This window comes from Misgurnus anguillicaudatus, chromosome 4, assembly GCF_027580225.2.
Source record: "Misgurnus anguillicaudatus chromosome 4, ASM2758022v2, whole genome shotgun sequence".
NCBI lineage: Eukaryota > Metazoa > Chordata > Actinopteri > Cypriniformes > Cobitidae > Misgurnus > Misgurnus anguillicaudatus.
The window spans coordinates 37,725,876-37,744,149 of NC_073340.2; the positions used below are offsets into that span (position 1 = coordinate 37,725,876).

The 18,274-nt window shown below is 39.5% G+C and overlaps 1 protein-coding gene across 2 annotated transcripts in view; it reads left to right on the forward strand.

Moving 5' to 3' along the window:
* fmn2b (formin 2b) overlaps positions 1–18,274 on the forward strand; it is a 39,644-nt gene that overhangs the window by 4,378 nt on the left and 16,992 nt on the right. For both annotated transcript variants that reach the window (XM_055175947.2, XM_055175946.2), the window contains exons 3-8: positions 1,180–1,343; positions 5,042–5,192; positions 5,942–6,003; positions 7,221–8,281; positions 8,527–8,668; positions 13,642–13,729. In XM_055175947.2, the coding sequence (XP_055031922.2) occupies positions 1,180–1,343; positions 5,042–5,192; positions 5,942–6,003; positions 7,221–8,281; positions 8,527–8,668; positions 13,642–13,729 (1,668 nt within the window). The remainder of the gene's footprint in view (positions 1–1,179; positions 1,344–5,041; positions 5,193–5,941; positions 6,004–7,220; positions 8,282–8,526; positions 8,669–13,641; positions 13,730–18,274) is intronic.

Below are 18,274 nucleotides of genomic sequence, written 5' to 3' on the forward strand. Positions count from 1 at the left end.
GTTTGATTCCTCTGATTCTTTTCTTCTGAGCTGACTATCTGATGAAGGTCATGATTATTATTACGGTTTGTGTTGATGGTGAATCTCAGTAAGATCATCTGGTCCATAAGTTTAGTGACATTCACGGTGAAGTGCAGTGACGTTTACATCATTGACTAAGTTTGCATGTACACCAATAATGTCATTATTTACATGAATCAGAGTAAGGTCTTAATGGCAGTAAGATGCATTGCTGTTGTGTTATTTGAGGTGTTTCTGGATGACTGGACTGAGTCGTGTTGACAAACTTCCTTATGTCAAGTTTAAAATGAATTCCTGCTTAAGGTTCATGACAAAAACACACGTGCACTTCAGTTAGTGAGGGTATAGATACGATTAAAGTGTTTACATGGACACATAAATGGTGTACGTCACCGGTGTTAATATGATTATACTTGCTGCCATTATTATCGCATTATTTAATTGAAGTATTGTGTTTACATGAGGTACATTATAATCGCATTATGAGGCTGCATGTAAACGTGCTCAATGTTCTGGTAGTTTCTGCTGGTCCAGCTTAAAAGATCCATCTTCAGGTCTCTATATCACTTTGGTTCTTCCTTCAATGTTACACAAACTAAACATTATTATTATTATTACGAGTCTCTCATACACAGTTTAGTGCATATGACATCAGGCCCCGAGGACTCTGATCCATTAGTGACATCACTCTCACTCTCGGCCAATCGGATGAATGCCTGAGTCTCTGTGAGGATGGTGTCTGTGTTTATAAGCTCTTATAACAGTATTGACCTGTGAGATCCTGCATTATTCACTGATCAATAGGAGACAACAACCGATAAACATTAGAGACCATCATGTGACTTTCTGTCTGTGTTATTTATCAGATTGTATAAAGATCCACTTCTCCGTTCCAATCTTCTGATATCTGCCCTGGTCTGATCTCATACACACTGTTGTCAGATCTCTCTGTCTGCTTGATTGTTGTCATTTAGAAATGATGTAAAGTCTTGTGTCTGTTTAAGGGCTTCAGCTCTTCTTTAGTTGTTGAAACACTGAATCATCACAGATTATAAAGTTAATGAAGGATCAAATCTGTGTAAACTAAAGACCCGAACTCTGTCTGAATCCTGTGAGCTGTGTGTTTCTGTTCTGATCCGTGTGTGTTTTTCTCTTTAGGTCGGACGTTATTGGAGAAGTTTTTCCAGCAGCAGGATTCCAGTGAACCTGAGGAAGCGGAGAAACTTTGCTCCAGGATTCTGGCGATGGGTTTGTTGCTTCCGTTCAGTGATTGTTTCAGAGAGCCGTACGACAGCAGCGGACATCTCGCTCCTAAGTTTGATGTGAGCATCTTTCAGTTTACATTCACTGTCTTCAGTTAGATAACATCAATCTGATCTGGATAAATGAAACCTCTTTGATATGATGTCCACTTAGATCCTTTCATAGTAAACCTCAAATTGCACATCTGAGACTAAAATCTACAGCAAAACTTTGAGTCTTTTTAAAATGTTTTCAGCTGAATAAGTTGTTAAATATTTGTTTCGGAAGAAATATCTGTAAACTCATTCAGTTCTGAATCAAACTGATCTCCTCTTATTGGCTGATGCTATCATTATGAGAGATGCCTCTTGTGATTGGTCCTTAATGGAACTGTGTATTGCTCTGAGTCATCCTTTTATTCTCAACCCCCCCCCCACACACACACACACACACACACATACAGTGAGAGAGAGTCAGGGTGCCATCTGCTGACAAACAGGATTCTGATGCTGCAGTATTTTTACACAACAGAAAGTCTTAAAGAAAGCGTACTCCGTAACCGTTACCAAAATAATTTTTGTCAAAATAGATTTGCCCTCGTGTTTCTTAACTTAGGCCGCATTTACACCGCATGTTTGAAGTGACTCAATTCCATTTGTTTTCTCGTGGCACAGATGGGATATGACCCATGAAAGCAGGAATAAAGCAGACAGATTCTGATATTCTCCAATCAGTTTCAGGCCTCATTTATGTGGAAATAAATCAGATATGAATCAGATACATGCATTTGCTTCTGCAATGTAAGCAAACAGATCGGTTATTCTTAACTCAAGACATGTCGTGCGTCATTGATAAAGTGATGTTGGTCAATGACGTCAACTGAGGTGGACACCACCCGTGATCACATGACATAATGGAGGACGACGGCTCCTCTTAGTGAAGTAATGTTGAAGTTTTATGTGTTGTTACAGAAATAAAGCTCTATAATAATCATTTTGTTTGTGTCCATTGCATATCATGACATTTTACTTCCTCTGTTGTTTAGGCTGTCCCGAGTCAGTATGTCTATAGTGTAAATGTTGATACGAGTCGCTTTTAAAATATAATGTAAGCGGGTCGTCAAAGAAAATCAGATGCAGGCAACAAATCGGAATTGGGCATCAAGATTTGCCGTTTAAATTCAGAACTTTTGCAGTCATGCTCACCAAAGCTTTTAAGCTTTTAAACGCGGTTGAAACGCCAGGCAGACGTCGACTGCCAGCTTTTTTTCAGCTGAGCGCTTTGGTTGCTGTGATACTTCTGCGATGCAGCGGTTGGATGTGTTATTTGTCCCTCCTCGACTGTGATTGGACGGCGGTGTGAGAACTGACATTGACAAGCTGAGCGTTTCACCCAAAGTTGAATATTTTTCAACTCTCTCTTGGAAACAATTGAAAACATGCTGGCCGCCAGAGTAAAAGCTTTGGTGTGCCCCTCACCTTAGTGCTGAATATTATCATGGCTGTGATTGGCTGACAGGTGTGAGGTACTCGGCATGATTGTGTGAGTGTGGTAGTAAGGTTTTATTATTAAATGAATGTTTCGCACACAATGTGGGCAGATATTTTGTTTAGTTTTGTTCTGCTGGTGTTCATATACGAAATGGATAAAAGAAAAACACAGGCTTTGTCTGAACTGTGCCTTTTAAGAGGTTGTGATGTCAGAAGGGGCAGGACATTGTGTTTATTATAGAGTCTATGTTTTCTGCAACATTGTGTGTGTGTGTGTGTGTGCGTGTGTGTTACCAAATTGTGTGTTCAGCATTTTCATTATTTACAGCCTCAGCACATGTGATTGGCTCTTGGGTAAATCTGAGCCTTCCCATTGGCCCATCAACCACCATAGAACATTTTAGGACGTTACCTTGCAAATATTGCTGTTATTCTGTAACACAACACCTGAAGCTGGCTTTATCCAGAGAGAGAGAGAGAGAGAGCACGTGTGTGTGTGTGTGTGTGTGTGTGTGTGTGTGTGTGTGTGTGTGTGTGTGTGTGTGATCTCACTGCGGGATCTTCAGTATTAATGTGAAGGTTCAGGTTTCAGTCGCATCAGCTGTGATCTGAAGTTTATGGTTTGTGACTGCGACTGCGCAGCTGTGGAGGATACAGTGTCTGCTCTGTGCTGACTCACTGATATGACGTCGTTTGATGTGGTGATGACCTTATGGACAATACTGCGATCCGTTTGCGCGTGTGTTTGTTTACTGCAGTGATGTGTGCTGCACGTGTGCTTGTTGCTATGGCGATGAGCAGATGTGCAGGATGAGATGATGGATGCTGCTGGGTCTCTAGAGATCTGGGAGTTTGTTACCGGAGAGGTAAGAGTCACTAAACGGGACTTGGCTCTCACCTTTATCAGATCAATCACATGTTTCTGTCTTCACGATGGAAATGAAATATTGTGGGCATTTGACAGATGATTTTTTTCAAAGTGATTTGTGTTTGATCAGTCTGGAAACTGAACATATGATGTTATGCAATAGAGCTACAGGAGCCCTCGTGTGAATGCCAGATGTTTGTGTGGTGATTGTTTAATCAGAATCAATATTTAAAGAGTTTATGATGTTTATATGTGAACACGGTTTAGTGAATTCAGATCAGGAATGTTTGTATGATGATGTAACAGACTCTTGATCAGATCTGACTGATTTCTTTACTTCACATTACACGTCTGATCTGACTGTGCTGAATAAATGCATGATTACTCACAGTCAGATCATCTGTTGTTGAATGTTAACATGTTGTAAAGCATCAGGGAAACTTTGCTCTGTCCCACACATGAGTATGAGTGGAATCTGTGTTTGTGGTTTGATTTGCGTGTGAAGTTTAGTATGAGATCATTCATGTTTGACTTCACATCAGACCTCTATAGTATTGGATTGTGTTTGCAAAGTTGATCTGTTTCACAGCCCCTGGTTTATTTTTCTATACAATAATAACCTGTAAATGTTTAGTTAAGTGATCATAAAGTTTTATTTTGAACTGTCCGTGGATGCTGCTATAATAATATCTAATTATATTTCACTAAACTGTAATCCATTATTATCCTCATTACATTACTGAATGTACTGCACTGATATTTGTGACGCTGGACTACTGGTCATAAGTCATACGGCTATATTTGCAGCAGTAGCCAATAATACATTGTATGGGTCAAAATGATCAATTTTTATGCAAAAAAATCTTAAGTAAAGATCTTGTTCTGTTCAGTTATTTTGTAAATTTCAAAACTATTATTTGTGTGTTAATGCAGTGCTTAGGACTTCATTTTAACAACTTTAAAGGCGATTTTCTCAATATTTTATGTTTTTGCAACCTCATATTCCATATTTTTAAATAGTTGTACCAAATATTGTCCTATCCAAACAATCCAGCTTATTTATTCAGATTTCACGTGATGTATAAAGCAAATGTACCCCATGCCTGGTTTTGTGGTCCACATAGAAGATTCACATGATTAACATAAAAGTAGGAAAACAATGTGTGAAAAAAACTGCAGAAATAACATTTAAAATCACAATAAAAGTAAAAAAAGACACATGATTAATATATCATTTGTGTAGTTCAGTCTTGTCACCAAACTAAGCTGCAGAAGACCAAAATAAAAGTTGTAATTATGACCCATCAAAATAAACTTCCTAATCTTACAGTAATAAAGAAGTTTGTCATGTCATCATTTATTGAGCTGGGTTTACATTTCACCCATTTTGCTAAAATCTGTTCTCTTGCTCTGTTTTTAGCATGATCAGTTATACACATGGGCAGCAGTGAGTCAGCCGCCTCAGTCATTGGAGCGTTTGGAGGTCCATTTACCCGATCACCTCTCGAGCCTGTGGCACCCAGCCAGACCGGACGAGAAAGACAAACCTGAAGCCAAATACACAGAGGCTGGTATGAGCACAAACTATACTGTATGATACTCTTAAGATCAGAGAGACCTGCAGTCATTATAATACAAATCATTTATGTCTTCACTTTTTTCTAGAAAGAATGCTGCTTTTGTAGTACCCAGATTTATAGAGCGAGCGAGTTAATATATTCAGGCCCTCTGAAGTTTCGTAAAGAGTCTTTAACATTCAGGGCATGTTTAGGGTGTTTGTCAGGTCTCAGGTTGTGTGAGGGTTTTGTTTGTGTTCAGGGCTCTCGGTGTCTAAACTCGATTATTTTCTGTGCTTTCTGCATTGACAATAGATGAAGAAGAAGGTAAGTAACTCCCATCACTGATGTCTCTGTCATTCATCTCATTTAATCTCTCATCTTCATTCACACAAACATTTTAGACTTAACTTTCATTCACTGAATATTTATATATAGATGTTGCTTAGCAACAAGTGATGATTGACAGATTCATTGACATCAGCATGTTCTCATCATGTCATCATCATGTCATAAGAAAATGAGACTTGATTGGATATTGAAGTGCAGAATGATTGGATAGTTTTCTCACAACAGTTTAACCATCAACTCTGTGTGTCTCTGTCTGTCTGTCTGTCTGTCTACATGCATTTTTTGATAACTTTGTTGTTTTTCTATAAGACACATGTGTATTTGTAATAAAATGCGACTCATATAGTTTCGTTCATGGATGAGATATGATTTATAACAAACAACAGACGGATGATTTTGTGTGTGTGTTTCAGAGCATCAGGCCATCGTTTTAGACTTAAAAAAACAACAAGATGAAGAAATCCGGCAAATTGAGGTACGTCTCTTCTGATCTGAGTAACATTCATAATGTGCCATTTGGTGACTTCTCTTCCAAAGGGCCGTAAATTCAAAACACATTGTGTTCAGTGCATCATGTGAACGTATGTGCATCATGTATCATGTTAAAATATAAAATGCACACGGTGGAAAGGGTTTGATAAGAGACGCTCATGTTCACAAAATACTTGCAAGACACTCACTTAACATTAAACTCTGATTACAAATAAGATTAACCGAGTATCTGGCAAACACGAATGTCTCTTCAGATCATAAACCCTTACGAAGCGTCTGCACCAGGCTCATATTTTGACATGACGAGTCACACACTTGATGGGCTAAATACATTCATATGACATTTTATTTCACTTTAACTTTAGAAGCTCCACGTGTCCTTACGAAGAAAATCGTAACACAGTACTTTTAAGTGTATGTGGCATCGTCATAAGAAAGATCTGTTGCAATGTGTTTGAGATTACATTCACTAACATCTAATGTTTTCTCTTTAAATATTTCTTTAAAGCGTTTTCGTGTCTGGTGTTATAAACAAACTGATTATTGATTTGATTTGTAAGAATATTTGATCTTGATTAATTCACTGGATGACTGGTTCAGATGTCTTCTACCAGATTCTCATTTCCATATGCGTGCCTCTGATGCAGATTATTTGGATAATTCTTGTCCTGTTGTTTTATTTTTGACATCTAGTGAATGAAAGATTAATAGTTCCCAGAGTTTGTGTGATTTCATGAGGAGTAAATAAGCAGCAGTCCTGTACATCATTGTGTTCGACCAGCAGGGGGCAGCAGAGCTGTAAGATTGACAGAAATGAACACAAGATCACAGAAAGAAAGAGGACAGAGTCGATGAAGATGTTTATTTATTTATTTATATGGAAGAACCATCACTGTGCTAAAAACTCACAAAGCACCAGCAAAACATGCACACTTTACTGGAGAACGTTCCTCAGAGGATCTTCTAACTTTGATCTTCTGTAAACATGTTGGTTACAACTTTGAAACGGCTTAATTCTATGTGTGCATTAGAAATCTGTGCTCTCTGTTAGGTCCTGTAGGGTCTTTTGATTCATAGTGTGTCCATACATTCTTACAGAAAGAAACACATCTGTTCAGGTGACAAATCAGACGTGAATTTACATGAGTGGAATTCATTAACAAACAAACAACCGATTTACATGGATCTTTGTCTCCTCAGGAGGAGTCTGTGCTGAAGACGGTGCGTTTGAAACATGAACATGTCTGTGTGATCGAGCAGTTGGAGCAAACCATTGAAGACTTGCGCTGTAAAATCGCTGAGCTGGAGAAACAGCAGCCCTTGCTGGAGCGAGAGATCATCACACAAGATCAGGAGTGCGGCGTTGAGGAAGATCTCGTTCCAGACGTCTGCCATGTGGACTTACAGACCGAAACCCTGGCACTCCTGGCGCTGGAGGCCAAATCAGTGCAGACGTCTCCTATGGAGGAGAGCTTCAGGTTTAAAGTGCCTTCTCTGGAGCAGAGCCCTGCGGAGCTCCCGCTGCCCAGGCGGAGCGAGCCTTTACTGGCCTCAGAAACAACATCGGACCCCGATCGGGCCGTACCTGCTTTTGTGTGTGTGTGCCAAAAGCAGCAGGGCAGTTTATTGCCTCCACCTCCACTGCCAAGCAGTTTTTTGCCTCTTCCAGGAGAGACCGTTCCTCCACCTCCTCCTCTCCCTTCAATGCTTGCGCCTCCTCCACCTCCTCCGCTCCCAGGCGATTCATTGCCACCACCCCCACCTCCTCTTCCTTTATTGACTGTGCCTCCTCCACCTCCTCCGCTCCCAGGCGGTCCATTGCCCCCACCGCCACCTCCTCTCCCTTCAATGCTTGCGCCTCCTCCACCTCCTCCGCTCCCCGGTGATTCATTGCCCCCACCGCCACCTCCCCTCCCTTCAATGACTGTTCCTCCTCCACCTCCTCCGCTCCCAGGAAGTTCGTTGCCGCCTCCTCCACCTCCTCTACCTGGTCTGTCTGCACCCCCCTCTCACCCTGCCGCAGTGTCAGCACCGCCTCCACCTCCTCCTCCACCACCACCCCCTCCAGGTCATTCTGGTCCGTCGTCTGGGGCCTGTGGTCCTCCTCTGTCCTTTGGCTTGGGCTCTTTGCCGCCTCCTCTGCCTCTGGGGTTGTACGCACTGGGAGCACCACACGAGAAACCGCCTCGCAAAAATGTGGTAGAACCTCCGAGACCCATGAAACCGCTCTACTGGACCCGGATACAGCTTCACACCAAAAAGTACAGCAGTCAGTTCCTCAGTTTTCATGAAATGATTTCTGTCTCCAGTGAAGGAGCTGTGTGCTTGTTTCCATCAGTAATTGGTTGCAAGCTGCAGCTCTTAGCTTTAAGAAGCCACAAATAAAATTGAATAATAAATCTAAATTAAAGTGAAAAACCGCTACCGTTTATTATATGAGAATTATCTTTCGTTTTCTGTTTTTAATTTAGTAAATTGCAGTCCTCTTGTGTCTTTTTCTTTGCAGAGATTCTGCTTCTCTTGTTTGGGAGAAGATCGATGAGCCATCTGTGGATTTTGAGGAATTTGTTAATATGTTCTCCAAAACAGCAGTGAAGGAAAAGAAGAAACCTCTTTCAGACACAATCAGCCGGTCAAAGACCAAACAGGTGAGCAGAGATACCAAACACAAACACAAGACCTGAACATTCTGCCATCTCATTGACTGCATGCATGAAAACATCTACAGCAGAACTTTCTCTAAAGAATAACAAAATGCATCTCATTGGGCTGTCATGAGTTTGAGATGCAGGGGGACGTGATGAAGGTTCAGTACAGTTTTATACGTCGACGTGTGTTTGATTTCAGGAAAGTGTTTTCATGACTTATTTCTGACATTTGTGTACAGACATCGGGCTCGTCCGCAGACAGCTTTGAATCAATGCCCAACTGCTTGGCATCGATCTTCACAAATGATGAATTCCAGCTTGTGCTCTCTCTGAGGAATTCTGCTAATTGAAAATATGACCAAAAGATCAATGAAACGCAGAACCTTGAGTTGTTTTAGATCGTAAATACTGCCCAAAACAAGATCTGTGTACTGAAGTCATGACGGTGACTCATTCACAGAGTTTATGTTGAAACATTCTGAGCTTTAAATATTTCAGCTCGAGATCTTTCTATAATGTCTCGGGAGTTTTTCAGCTATAGGCACTTTAATATCTCTGCAGATTTCAGTGGTGTTTTTATTTGTGGTTGTTGTTACATTATAGTTTTTTCTTGTTAAAGGTGCCAAAGAATGCAATGAAATAATGTTTAACTGTTCTCTGATATCTACACAGAAGGTTTGTGTCTAAGTGCAAAAATGACTCAGAGTCAGTTTTTCATGTCCATTTATAACCCTAGGATTTGTCTTTATAATGAAATGATCTATTATTACCTTATTTGAAAGGGTCATGAATAATAATGTTGAGCTCTGCTCTGATTGGCTGTTTGTCCTTCAGTAGCTCTGTGTGTGTGTAAACAGATCTTTTGTTTGAGTCTGGATCAGATTTTGAGGAATAATCAATTGTTTGGAGATAGTTAATGGACGTTTCTGAGTGCTAAGATGTGTTTTTTTTTTGTATGGACCTGCAAAATGTAACTCTAACGTCAATAGTAGAACTTCACCCTAAACGCTAGCATATAGCGTTAACTAGCATATAGCATTAACTCAGCAGTCACAACTTTGTTTTTATCATTGTAACAACATTGTAATTAATTTAATGTTGTGGGTGTACATCTGGACTGTATCTTCACAGTTGGTGTTATATTGAGATTGGTCTGTTTTCCAGCGCTCTTTTGCATACACGATATTTACATAAGAAGGAAGAAACAATCGTGTTTGAGGCTAGTGATATGTCATTACCATGTACACAACCTGCCTACGTACATACAGTTTTACATTCCATGGCACCTTTGAACATTTATTTTACTATTCAGATGCCTTAAACCTTCAAAAGTATTGCTTGCATTTCCTTTGAATCATAAACTATGAAAATCTATCAGCACTGTTAATCAGTTGATCATTACACAATATGATTTGTGAATAATGATTTAAGATGTGTATGAATTGACAACCGTATCAACGTTGTTTAGTTTCATCAGTGTTTGTGAATGTAAATCATCACCTGACAGAGCTTCAGTTTGTATGCTGATGTTTTCTCCTCGGGCTGATGTGTTTTCTGTCAGATGTAAATGTTGGGTTTTCTTCAGCGTCTCCTCCATCTGCGGTCCTGCCGAGCCGGAGCGATCCAGAGACGCTCTTATCTAGATTAACAGCAGCGGTGCGTGTGGCTGTTTGTTTGACTTCTTCTGCTCGGTTCTGCCTCCTGATCAAAGCCTGACCGGACCGAGCCTGCAGGCCCACAAACCAAACCACATTTGTGCTGAATTACCGTCTCATCCAGAAGGAAACATCTTTGTTGTCTGTTAAAACAATGAAGTCAAGAGACACAACTTAACTATGAAATAATACAGACTCCAGTTAAACTAACAGTGCGTTTACATGCACAGAATAAACAGATAACTATCAAAAATCTGCTTATAGAAACCAGTTTTCATGCATTTACATGCAAATCAATAAACCAGCTATGCAGAAAACTGCATTTAAATGGATTTGGAGAATTGTCAGGTTTCTCACAGCAGTGACATCACCGCCTATAGTACATATAGTTGTTGAAAAAGGCAACGGTTAATCTGTTTTAAGCTGTACCGTAACATCAGCTTTTATTTTCACAGTTTCACTGCCATCTGCTGGAGTCCAGTGGAGATTTTATGCGCTACTTTGTGCTGTAACGTTTATTTTCATACCCTGAGACATGCGCACGTGAACAAAACCGTGAGAAAGACGTTTAAGGTGTTCACATGCCACGCGGAATTGTGGTAATGAGCAAAAAAACTACATGTGTCGATTGGTTTTTCCTTACACATTTTATGAGCTTTACCGATAAAAGAAAACCGTTTTATTTGTTCACGTGACCCCACATGTTATCAGTTTTTTAAGAATAATTTGCTTAAAACACTGATCTAGTCAAAGAAGAGGGTTGGGATTAAATCCCACAACCAACTCTTGAAGGGTTAGTTCACCCAAAAATAAAAATCATGTCATTTATTCGACCTTACAGTATGTTGTTCTGAAACCTGTATGAGTTTCTTTATTCTAACCACACAAAAAAGATATTTGGATAAATGATATGGGGCGTGTGTGTGTGTGTGTGTGTGTGTGTGTGCGTGTGTTTCTTGTGTTTGTGATTGTTCAGTTTCACACTCGTCAGGTTAACCACATTAATGCTCATCCAGCTCAATATTCATGACTCCATTAACATAACATGGATGTTTTTTTATCAGCAGTGTTTTGTGTAGATGTGTGACCTTCAGTATTTGTGAGGTTTGTATAGATGAGGGTTTATAACTTCAGAGGGGCTTCTGGGACAGAATTGTGTGTTGTGGTGTTTTAAGGTGTTTGTCTGCGAGCCGATGGAGATTGTGTGTGTTTTTATGTGACTCTCGTCTTCGACGCGTCTGCTTTAAGCGTCCACACACGGTCCTTTTCTCTCTTTTTGTTCGGTGCACCAAAGGTTTTTAGTTTTATTGAAAAGGGGTGAGAAGTCTGGATCTTTTGATCCCAAAGGAATAGTATTTTTCTTGTTTAAATGTGATTGAAATGGTAATTTCTGAGACCTCAGATGACTCCTCTCATCATGTATGAAGGGTCTGGAGGTAATTTGTCTCACTGAGGGGCCGTTGGGAGCATCTCCTGTTTGACACAGAATAACTTTTTTTTTCTTTTTGTTTGGTCTCATGTTTTAAACATTAACTCCGACAGAATAATGATTGAAATAATTGCGCGCGTTTTTCTCCAACTGTCAGGAGTCGCTTGGCAACATCTATTCCTTTGATAAAGTCATGCGTTTTGTTTAGAATAATTGCCACAGCAGTCGCCGTGCCAGGAAATAGTTGTGTTTCACCCTGTAATGGCGTCAGTGACCTGTTCCGAGTTCCTGCGCTGAAATACTTTGAGCAAAGATTGCGCATTGCTTGCATGTTTTGCTAAATAAAAGGTTTAAAGGTTGATTAGAGAGAGAGAGAGAGAGATGCTGCACAGCTCCGCTCCTGTCCAGTTTATGGCTATAATGTTTGCGGTTGTGTTTTTGGCAGTAAGACGACAGAACGCAGAAATCAACAACAGAAGAAAGATCAACCGGCTTTAAAGCTCATTTGTTTGCCAGAGTTTCCTGTTTAATTAAATAAAGCATTTCTCATTTAGTCACAGCTTGAGGAACGTCTGTGTTTTTGCCCTTTTTCTGTTTTCAGGAGTCTTTCTGATCTGGAATCGCTTCCTGTTGTTTGCTTCACTTTTTTTCTTTTACATTTCTGTTGTAGTTTGAGCATCAGATCTCTGCGGTATCTCTGTTTTGAGCTCTGGCCGCTGTCATTTGTTTTGTGTTTTGATTCTTCTGACGTTAGACAATGTCTGTCAGTCACCTACAGTGAGGAAAATAAGTATTTGAACATTTTGCTGCTATTTTGCAAGTTCTCCCACTTAGAAATCATGGAGGGGTCTGAAATTGTCATCGTAGCTACATGTCCACTGTGAAAGACTTTATTTAAAAAAAATCACAATCACAGAAATCACAATGTATGATTTTTTAAACTATTTATTTGTATGATACAACTGCAAATCAGTATTTGAACACCTGTATATCAGCTAGAATTCTGACCTGTTAGTCTGCCTTTAAAATGTCCACCTCCACTCCATTTATTATCCTAAATTAGATGCACCTGTTAGCTGCATAAAGACACCTGTTCACCCCATACAATTAGTAAGAATCCAATTACTAACATGGCCAAGACCAAAGAGCTGTCCAAAGACACGAAGACAAAATTGTACACCTCCACAAGGCTGGAAAGGGGTATGGGTAAATTGCTGAGCAGCTTGATGAAAAAAGGTCCACTGTTGAAGCAATCATTAGAAAATGGAAGAAGCTAAACATAACTGTCAATCTCTCTCGGACTGTGGCTCCATGCAAGATCTCACCTCGTGGGGTCTCAGTGATCCTAAGAAAGGTGAGAAATCAGCCCAGAACTACACGGGAGGAGCTTGTCAATGACCTGAAAAGAGCTGGGACCACCGTTTCCAAGTTTACTGTTGGTAATACACTAAATCATTAAAATCACACATTGCACGGAAGGTTCCCCTGCTTAAATCAGCACATGTCCAGGCCCGTCTTAAGTTTGCCAATGACAATTTGGATGATCCAGAGGAATCATGGGAGAAAGTCATGTGGCCAAACCTCGCAGCACATTGTGATCCATGCTCGTCGTTTCCCATCGTCTTTAGCAAACCAAAAGAGTTTATTTTCCACAAGGTATTTGTTTCAGAGGTCAGTTTATCCACTAGCCAGACCCATAAATGAGTTCAGACCGGATGTTCACTTCGGTTTAGGGGCATAACGGCAACAATGCCCGTGCATCCAGTGAAACGTCTATATATGATTGATTTAAGAGAAGTTTACTTTGTTTGAGTCATTCACACTGACCTGTATTTAAACCTCTGCTTTACGTCTCGCTCATTAAATGCTCATCTGTGTTTGTGTTTCAGGTGGTAAAGCTGCTCAACACCAAGCGTTCTCAGGCTGTGGGGATTCTTATGTCCAGTTTACATCTCGACATGAAAGACATTCAGCACGGTGAGCCTTCCTTTATTATCGTGTTTAATTTCCTCACGTTAACGTTGTTAATAAAGCTTTATAAAGGTGCAGATGGCCACTCAAGTTGTGTGTCTGGATATGAAACTCATGAGGTTGTATATCTCTCAGATGAGATGTTTCCAGCAGAAAACATGGGAAAGTGATTGAGATCTCCGCTCAGGTGTTTGTTTGTTTGTTTGTTTGTCTTCAGAGGATGTTAAGATGGACGTCGTGAAAACTAAAGTTTTTGTTCTCGCTCTCATGTTTCCTGTTTTGTTTTCTTGATTGGCAAATTTTTCTCTCTGGTTTAAATGCTGGTCTGGGCATTGACGTCGTCTGGGAGTCATGAACTTGTCTGGTTTTCTCTGGGTGGCAGTGATTCTGTTTTCTGATCTTCTGATAGCCTGAAGGTCACAGGCAGCTCTGGAGAAAACCATCAGATCCATATCAGATGATTTCAACATGAGCAGACTCTCTAAACAAACAAATGTGAAAATTTTCGGATGTGTGCGTGTATTGCATTCAGACCGAATCAGAGTCTGTAAGATGACAGAAGGATGTGATTTATTATAAGCAGTATAATGTTACACTAAGAGTCTTCACCTATAAAAAATCTCAATCCCAAAGTAACTTCTGTCAGTTTCAGGTGCTCTTAACATGAAAGTGTAAGGTGTGATTATCCCTCCTCTGGTCTTTATATCCCTGCCTCTGATGAATTATTTTTTATATAAAACATATCCCCCCATGATTAATGATTTTCAATTCAATTTTATTTATATAGCGCTTTTCACAATAGTTAATTGTTTCAAAGGAGCTTTACATTAATAGAAGCAGTGAAAAGCACAGAAAAACGACAGATGGCACAAAATAATGCACAATAGCATAAGCGGCTAAATTTGCTGTGGCTATGACTCAACATTATAAGCGAGAGTATTACTAATGTAACGTACAGAAGAGGGTGCTAAGTTAAGCCCAAGAAGGCTGCCTCCCCGGGTTAAAAAACCCCCTACGAGAAAAAACCCGGGCTTTTTAGCTGAGGAAATAAAAAAGTCCTAGGAGGGAAAAACCCTTGGGAGATATATATATATACAAACATATAAACGGATAAGGAGATTAAGCGAAGATTACGCGGGTTCTGCCGGTGATCGTTGGTCAGGCATCAGCTGGGCATCACGTTGAAGGACGGCCAGTAGATCAGAGGTGTGCCCACTTTCACATTTACCGGAACTGGGTCTGTTTGTCTCATGTTAGGGTTAGGGTTCCTTTTTAATCCATGCCCGGAGTTTCCAAATGTCGCCAAGCACTAATAGTCTATTTCAGCGTGAAAACGGCCAGATAATAAATGAAAATGCTCCATCCTTGTTGGAGCGTGTGACTCTTATGCCGGACCGGAGCGGTTTGAATCTCACTCGGGGCCAGGTGCGAGTAGGACTGCTTACTTTGCTTTCTCACAAGCGAATACAGCCTATCACACCTGCATCACATGTTTAGCGAGTGAAGACAAAACCAATCATAAAGCGACGTAGGTTATGGGGGTGGGACTCAAGAAAATCAAAGCCAATTAGGGTGATTCTCACGAAATCCAGATTTAGGTGTTTAGCATCAGAAGCCCTTGAAGCCAATTTTTTTGCACATATAAGATTAAGGTCTGAACTTATTATAACCATTATTTTTAGAGGATTTAAAACATATTTCCTATAGAATTATTTACATTTTTTAGATTATCATTATAAAAAATTATCATTAACGCAACATGAAATTACATGAAATATATGCATTTACAAACTCATCTTTCGGTAATGACAACTTTTTAGTTCTCTAGGTACTATGACAAACAAAATTTAAACTTTTATCTGGAGAGAAAAAATAAGAACTGCTAACCTGGTAGGCATCTTGAGTGTCACTGTCAATTATGTCCTTTTAAACTATTTTTTTTTAAGTGTTAGTTTATTGAGGGCTTAAACAATGATTAAAGTGTTGCTGAGGATGAGAACATTTTTCTTGAACACTTTTAAATTCCTTATTATTGTCTCTACATTTACCAATGATCACCAAATACCGCATGTTTCTTTACTGTTAATGTTTATAGTATAACATGCACTGAAGCTTTTTCTTTTTTTGATTTTTTTTTTATTGTAAATTTTCCATGTCAAAAAATCAAAATCCTGTCATGGACACATTGCGGTAATGATAATTTCCCCCTTAAATGTGGAAAAAACAACAAAATTAGTTTATATGATGTCATTTGAACTGAAGTCATGTGCAAAATAGTACACAAAGAGATGTTTATAACTGTATGCTTCTTATTTTGATACTCTTACTTTGCATTTACTTTTTTTATCAAAATGTTTCATGACACCTCATTAGTCTAATTTCGTGAGAATCACCCAATAGCAATGTTATATATGGAGGCCGGACTCATTGCAGATGACAAGATCTGTTAACCATTTGTGTAGTGCTATTTTAACAGAACGCAATTGTAAAAGTTTTAATCTCATTTAGTGATTCTTGAAATTCATGTTAAATAAAATGAGTAATAAGTAAAAAACATGAGAAACAGATGACAGAAGTTGTTATATATCAATAAAAATAAATTGTTTGACATTCAGTGTTAGCTTCCCTACCTTACGTTTTCTATTCAAAATGGCTTTTATGCATTGTTATTTAAATATCTGGACTTTACTGATTCGTCTGTCTTTTCTCCTTTGGTTAAACTATTTATAGTAGGCTATTTATACCCGCGTGCGTCTCATTGTGATGATACGCACAACCGGCACAACGTCATAGAATGTCCCTGAACAGGTTGACGCCCATTTTTGGGGGAAAACAGACTAGACCTTCCATTGACTTCCATTCAAAATAGCGGAACAAAGCAAAGTTCGTACACAGCCGGCAGGCGTAAATAACTTATGAAATCACTCAGATTAAACATGTTGAGTAACCATCTGTCCACCCTGCCCGCCACAGAGCGCGAAAGACACATCAACACATTCAACCTGGCCAACACAAAAACATGTCTCTTTCATTCTCACAGCGTCATATTTGTGTAACAACGCTCCCTATTGGCCAGAGGTGTCTTACCCGGACATTTACTCGTACCTCATCGAGTCAACAGGGAAGCAAGTGAATGATTTTACTTCGTATTTGAAAGTTACTTCGTATTTATATATTATGTCTTTATATTTAGAGTAATGAGTGCACTTTTCCGTCGAGTCATACAACTAACTGGCTTAGCGATATTTCCAGCAATCACTGGATGGCGTTGTTGCACAGGTTTGACGCTGTGAGAATGAAAGGGACATGTTTTTGTATTGACCAAGTTGGATGTGTTGATGTGTCTTTCGCGCTCTGTGGCGGGCGGGGTGGACAGATAATTGCTCAACATGTTTAATCTGAAGTTGTTTACGCCTGCCGGCTGTGTGGGAGCGTTGCTTTGTTCCGCTGTTTTGAGTGGAAGTCAATGGAAGGTCTGGTTTTATCCCCCAGAAAGGGGCGGTGACGAAATTTACAGTCAAGTTCCCCGATATGCCGGTAGTCCGTATTAATGATAAACATACCACTCATGTGCTGACTTTACAGAAAAAAAATTATCAAAGTCCGCCTGTTCAAATTTTTATTTTTTCAACACGTTCAAGATTGAATAAGCTATAATGAAAAAATATTAAATCTTTTCTTTGTTTTTTTACAGTCAGATTTAAGTAACTCATACAAACTGGCACCTGACAAAAACGCCCTGCCTTTTAGATTTTTTGGCCATGTTTTTGTTTAATAAGATCAGTGATGAAGTGATGTTTGTCACTTATGCTTGAATCCTGAGAGTGCGCCGAACTATAGAGCGGTCTCGTCTTGTCTGGTCTCGTGTGAGACACGGAGATCTCATCATTGCGCAGGCCGGGTGCAAATGTGCAGCGGGCCTTGTTTTTGACACATGTGCCCTGAATAATCAATATAAGCCTGTGTTTCGTCATTTATTTTCATGAATAAAGATATTTGAAAAACAACCCCCTCCTAATTTTTTTCACATCGCGTCCTTGTTTTGTGTAATGTGAGATGAGCTGAAACGGAACGAGCTGTTATTTAGGATGTTTATAATGTGATATTGAGCAGCACAAACTGTTGCAGGAGTTTTAGTTGAATGTCAGTATATGAGAGAATGAATGTGTTTGTGTTTGAAAGTCTGGTACACGTGTCAGGAGGAGATTCAGTACAGTATGAGTCTATCCTGTAATCTCATGAGGTTATAAAGCATCGAGTGTCTTCTGTAATCTAACACAGACCTGTAATATCATTATATAAAACTCATCATACAGTATACATAAAAATCACATTCAGCTTGTGTAGACATCTCAAACTATAAACTTCACATTGTGTGCTGTGTTTATTTGAAACTGTGCATGAGCAAACTTCTTCTTTTGAGCTTTAGTGAAACCACAACAAATGCAGATCAACACACTGAATTCATACTGTATATGATGGCACATAACTTTGAAGCTCATTGGTTTGCTAAATAAGTTATATACGTGTAGTTTCACTTCAGAAAACAAA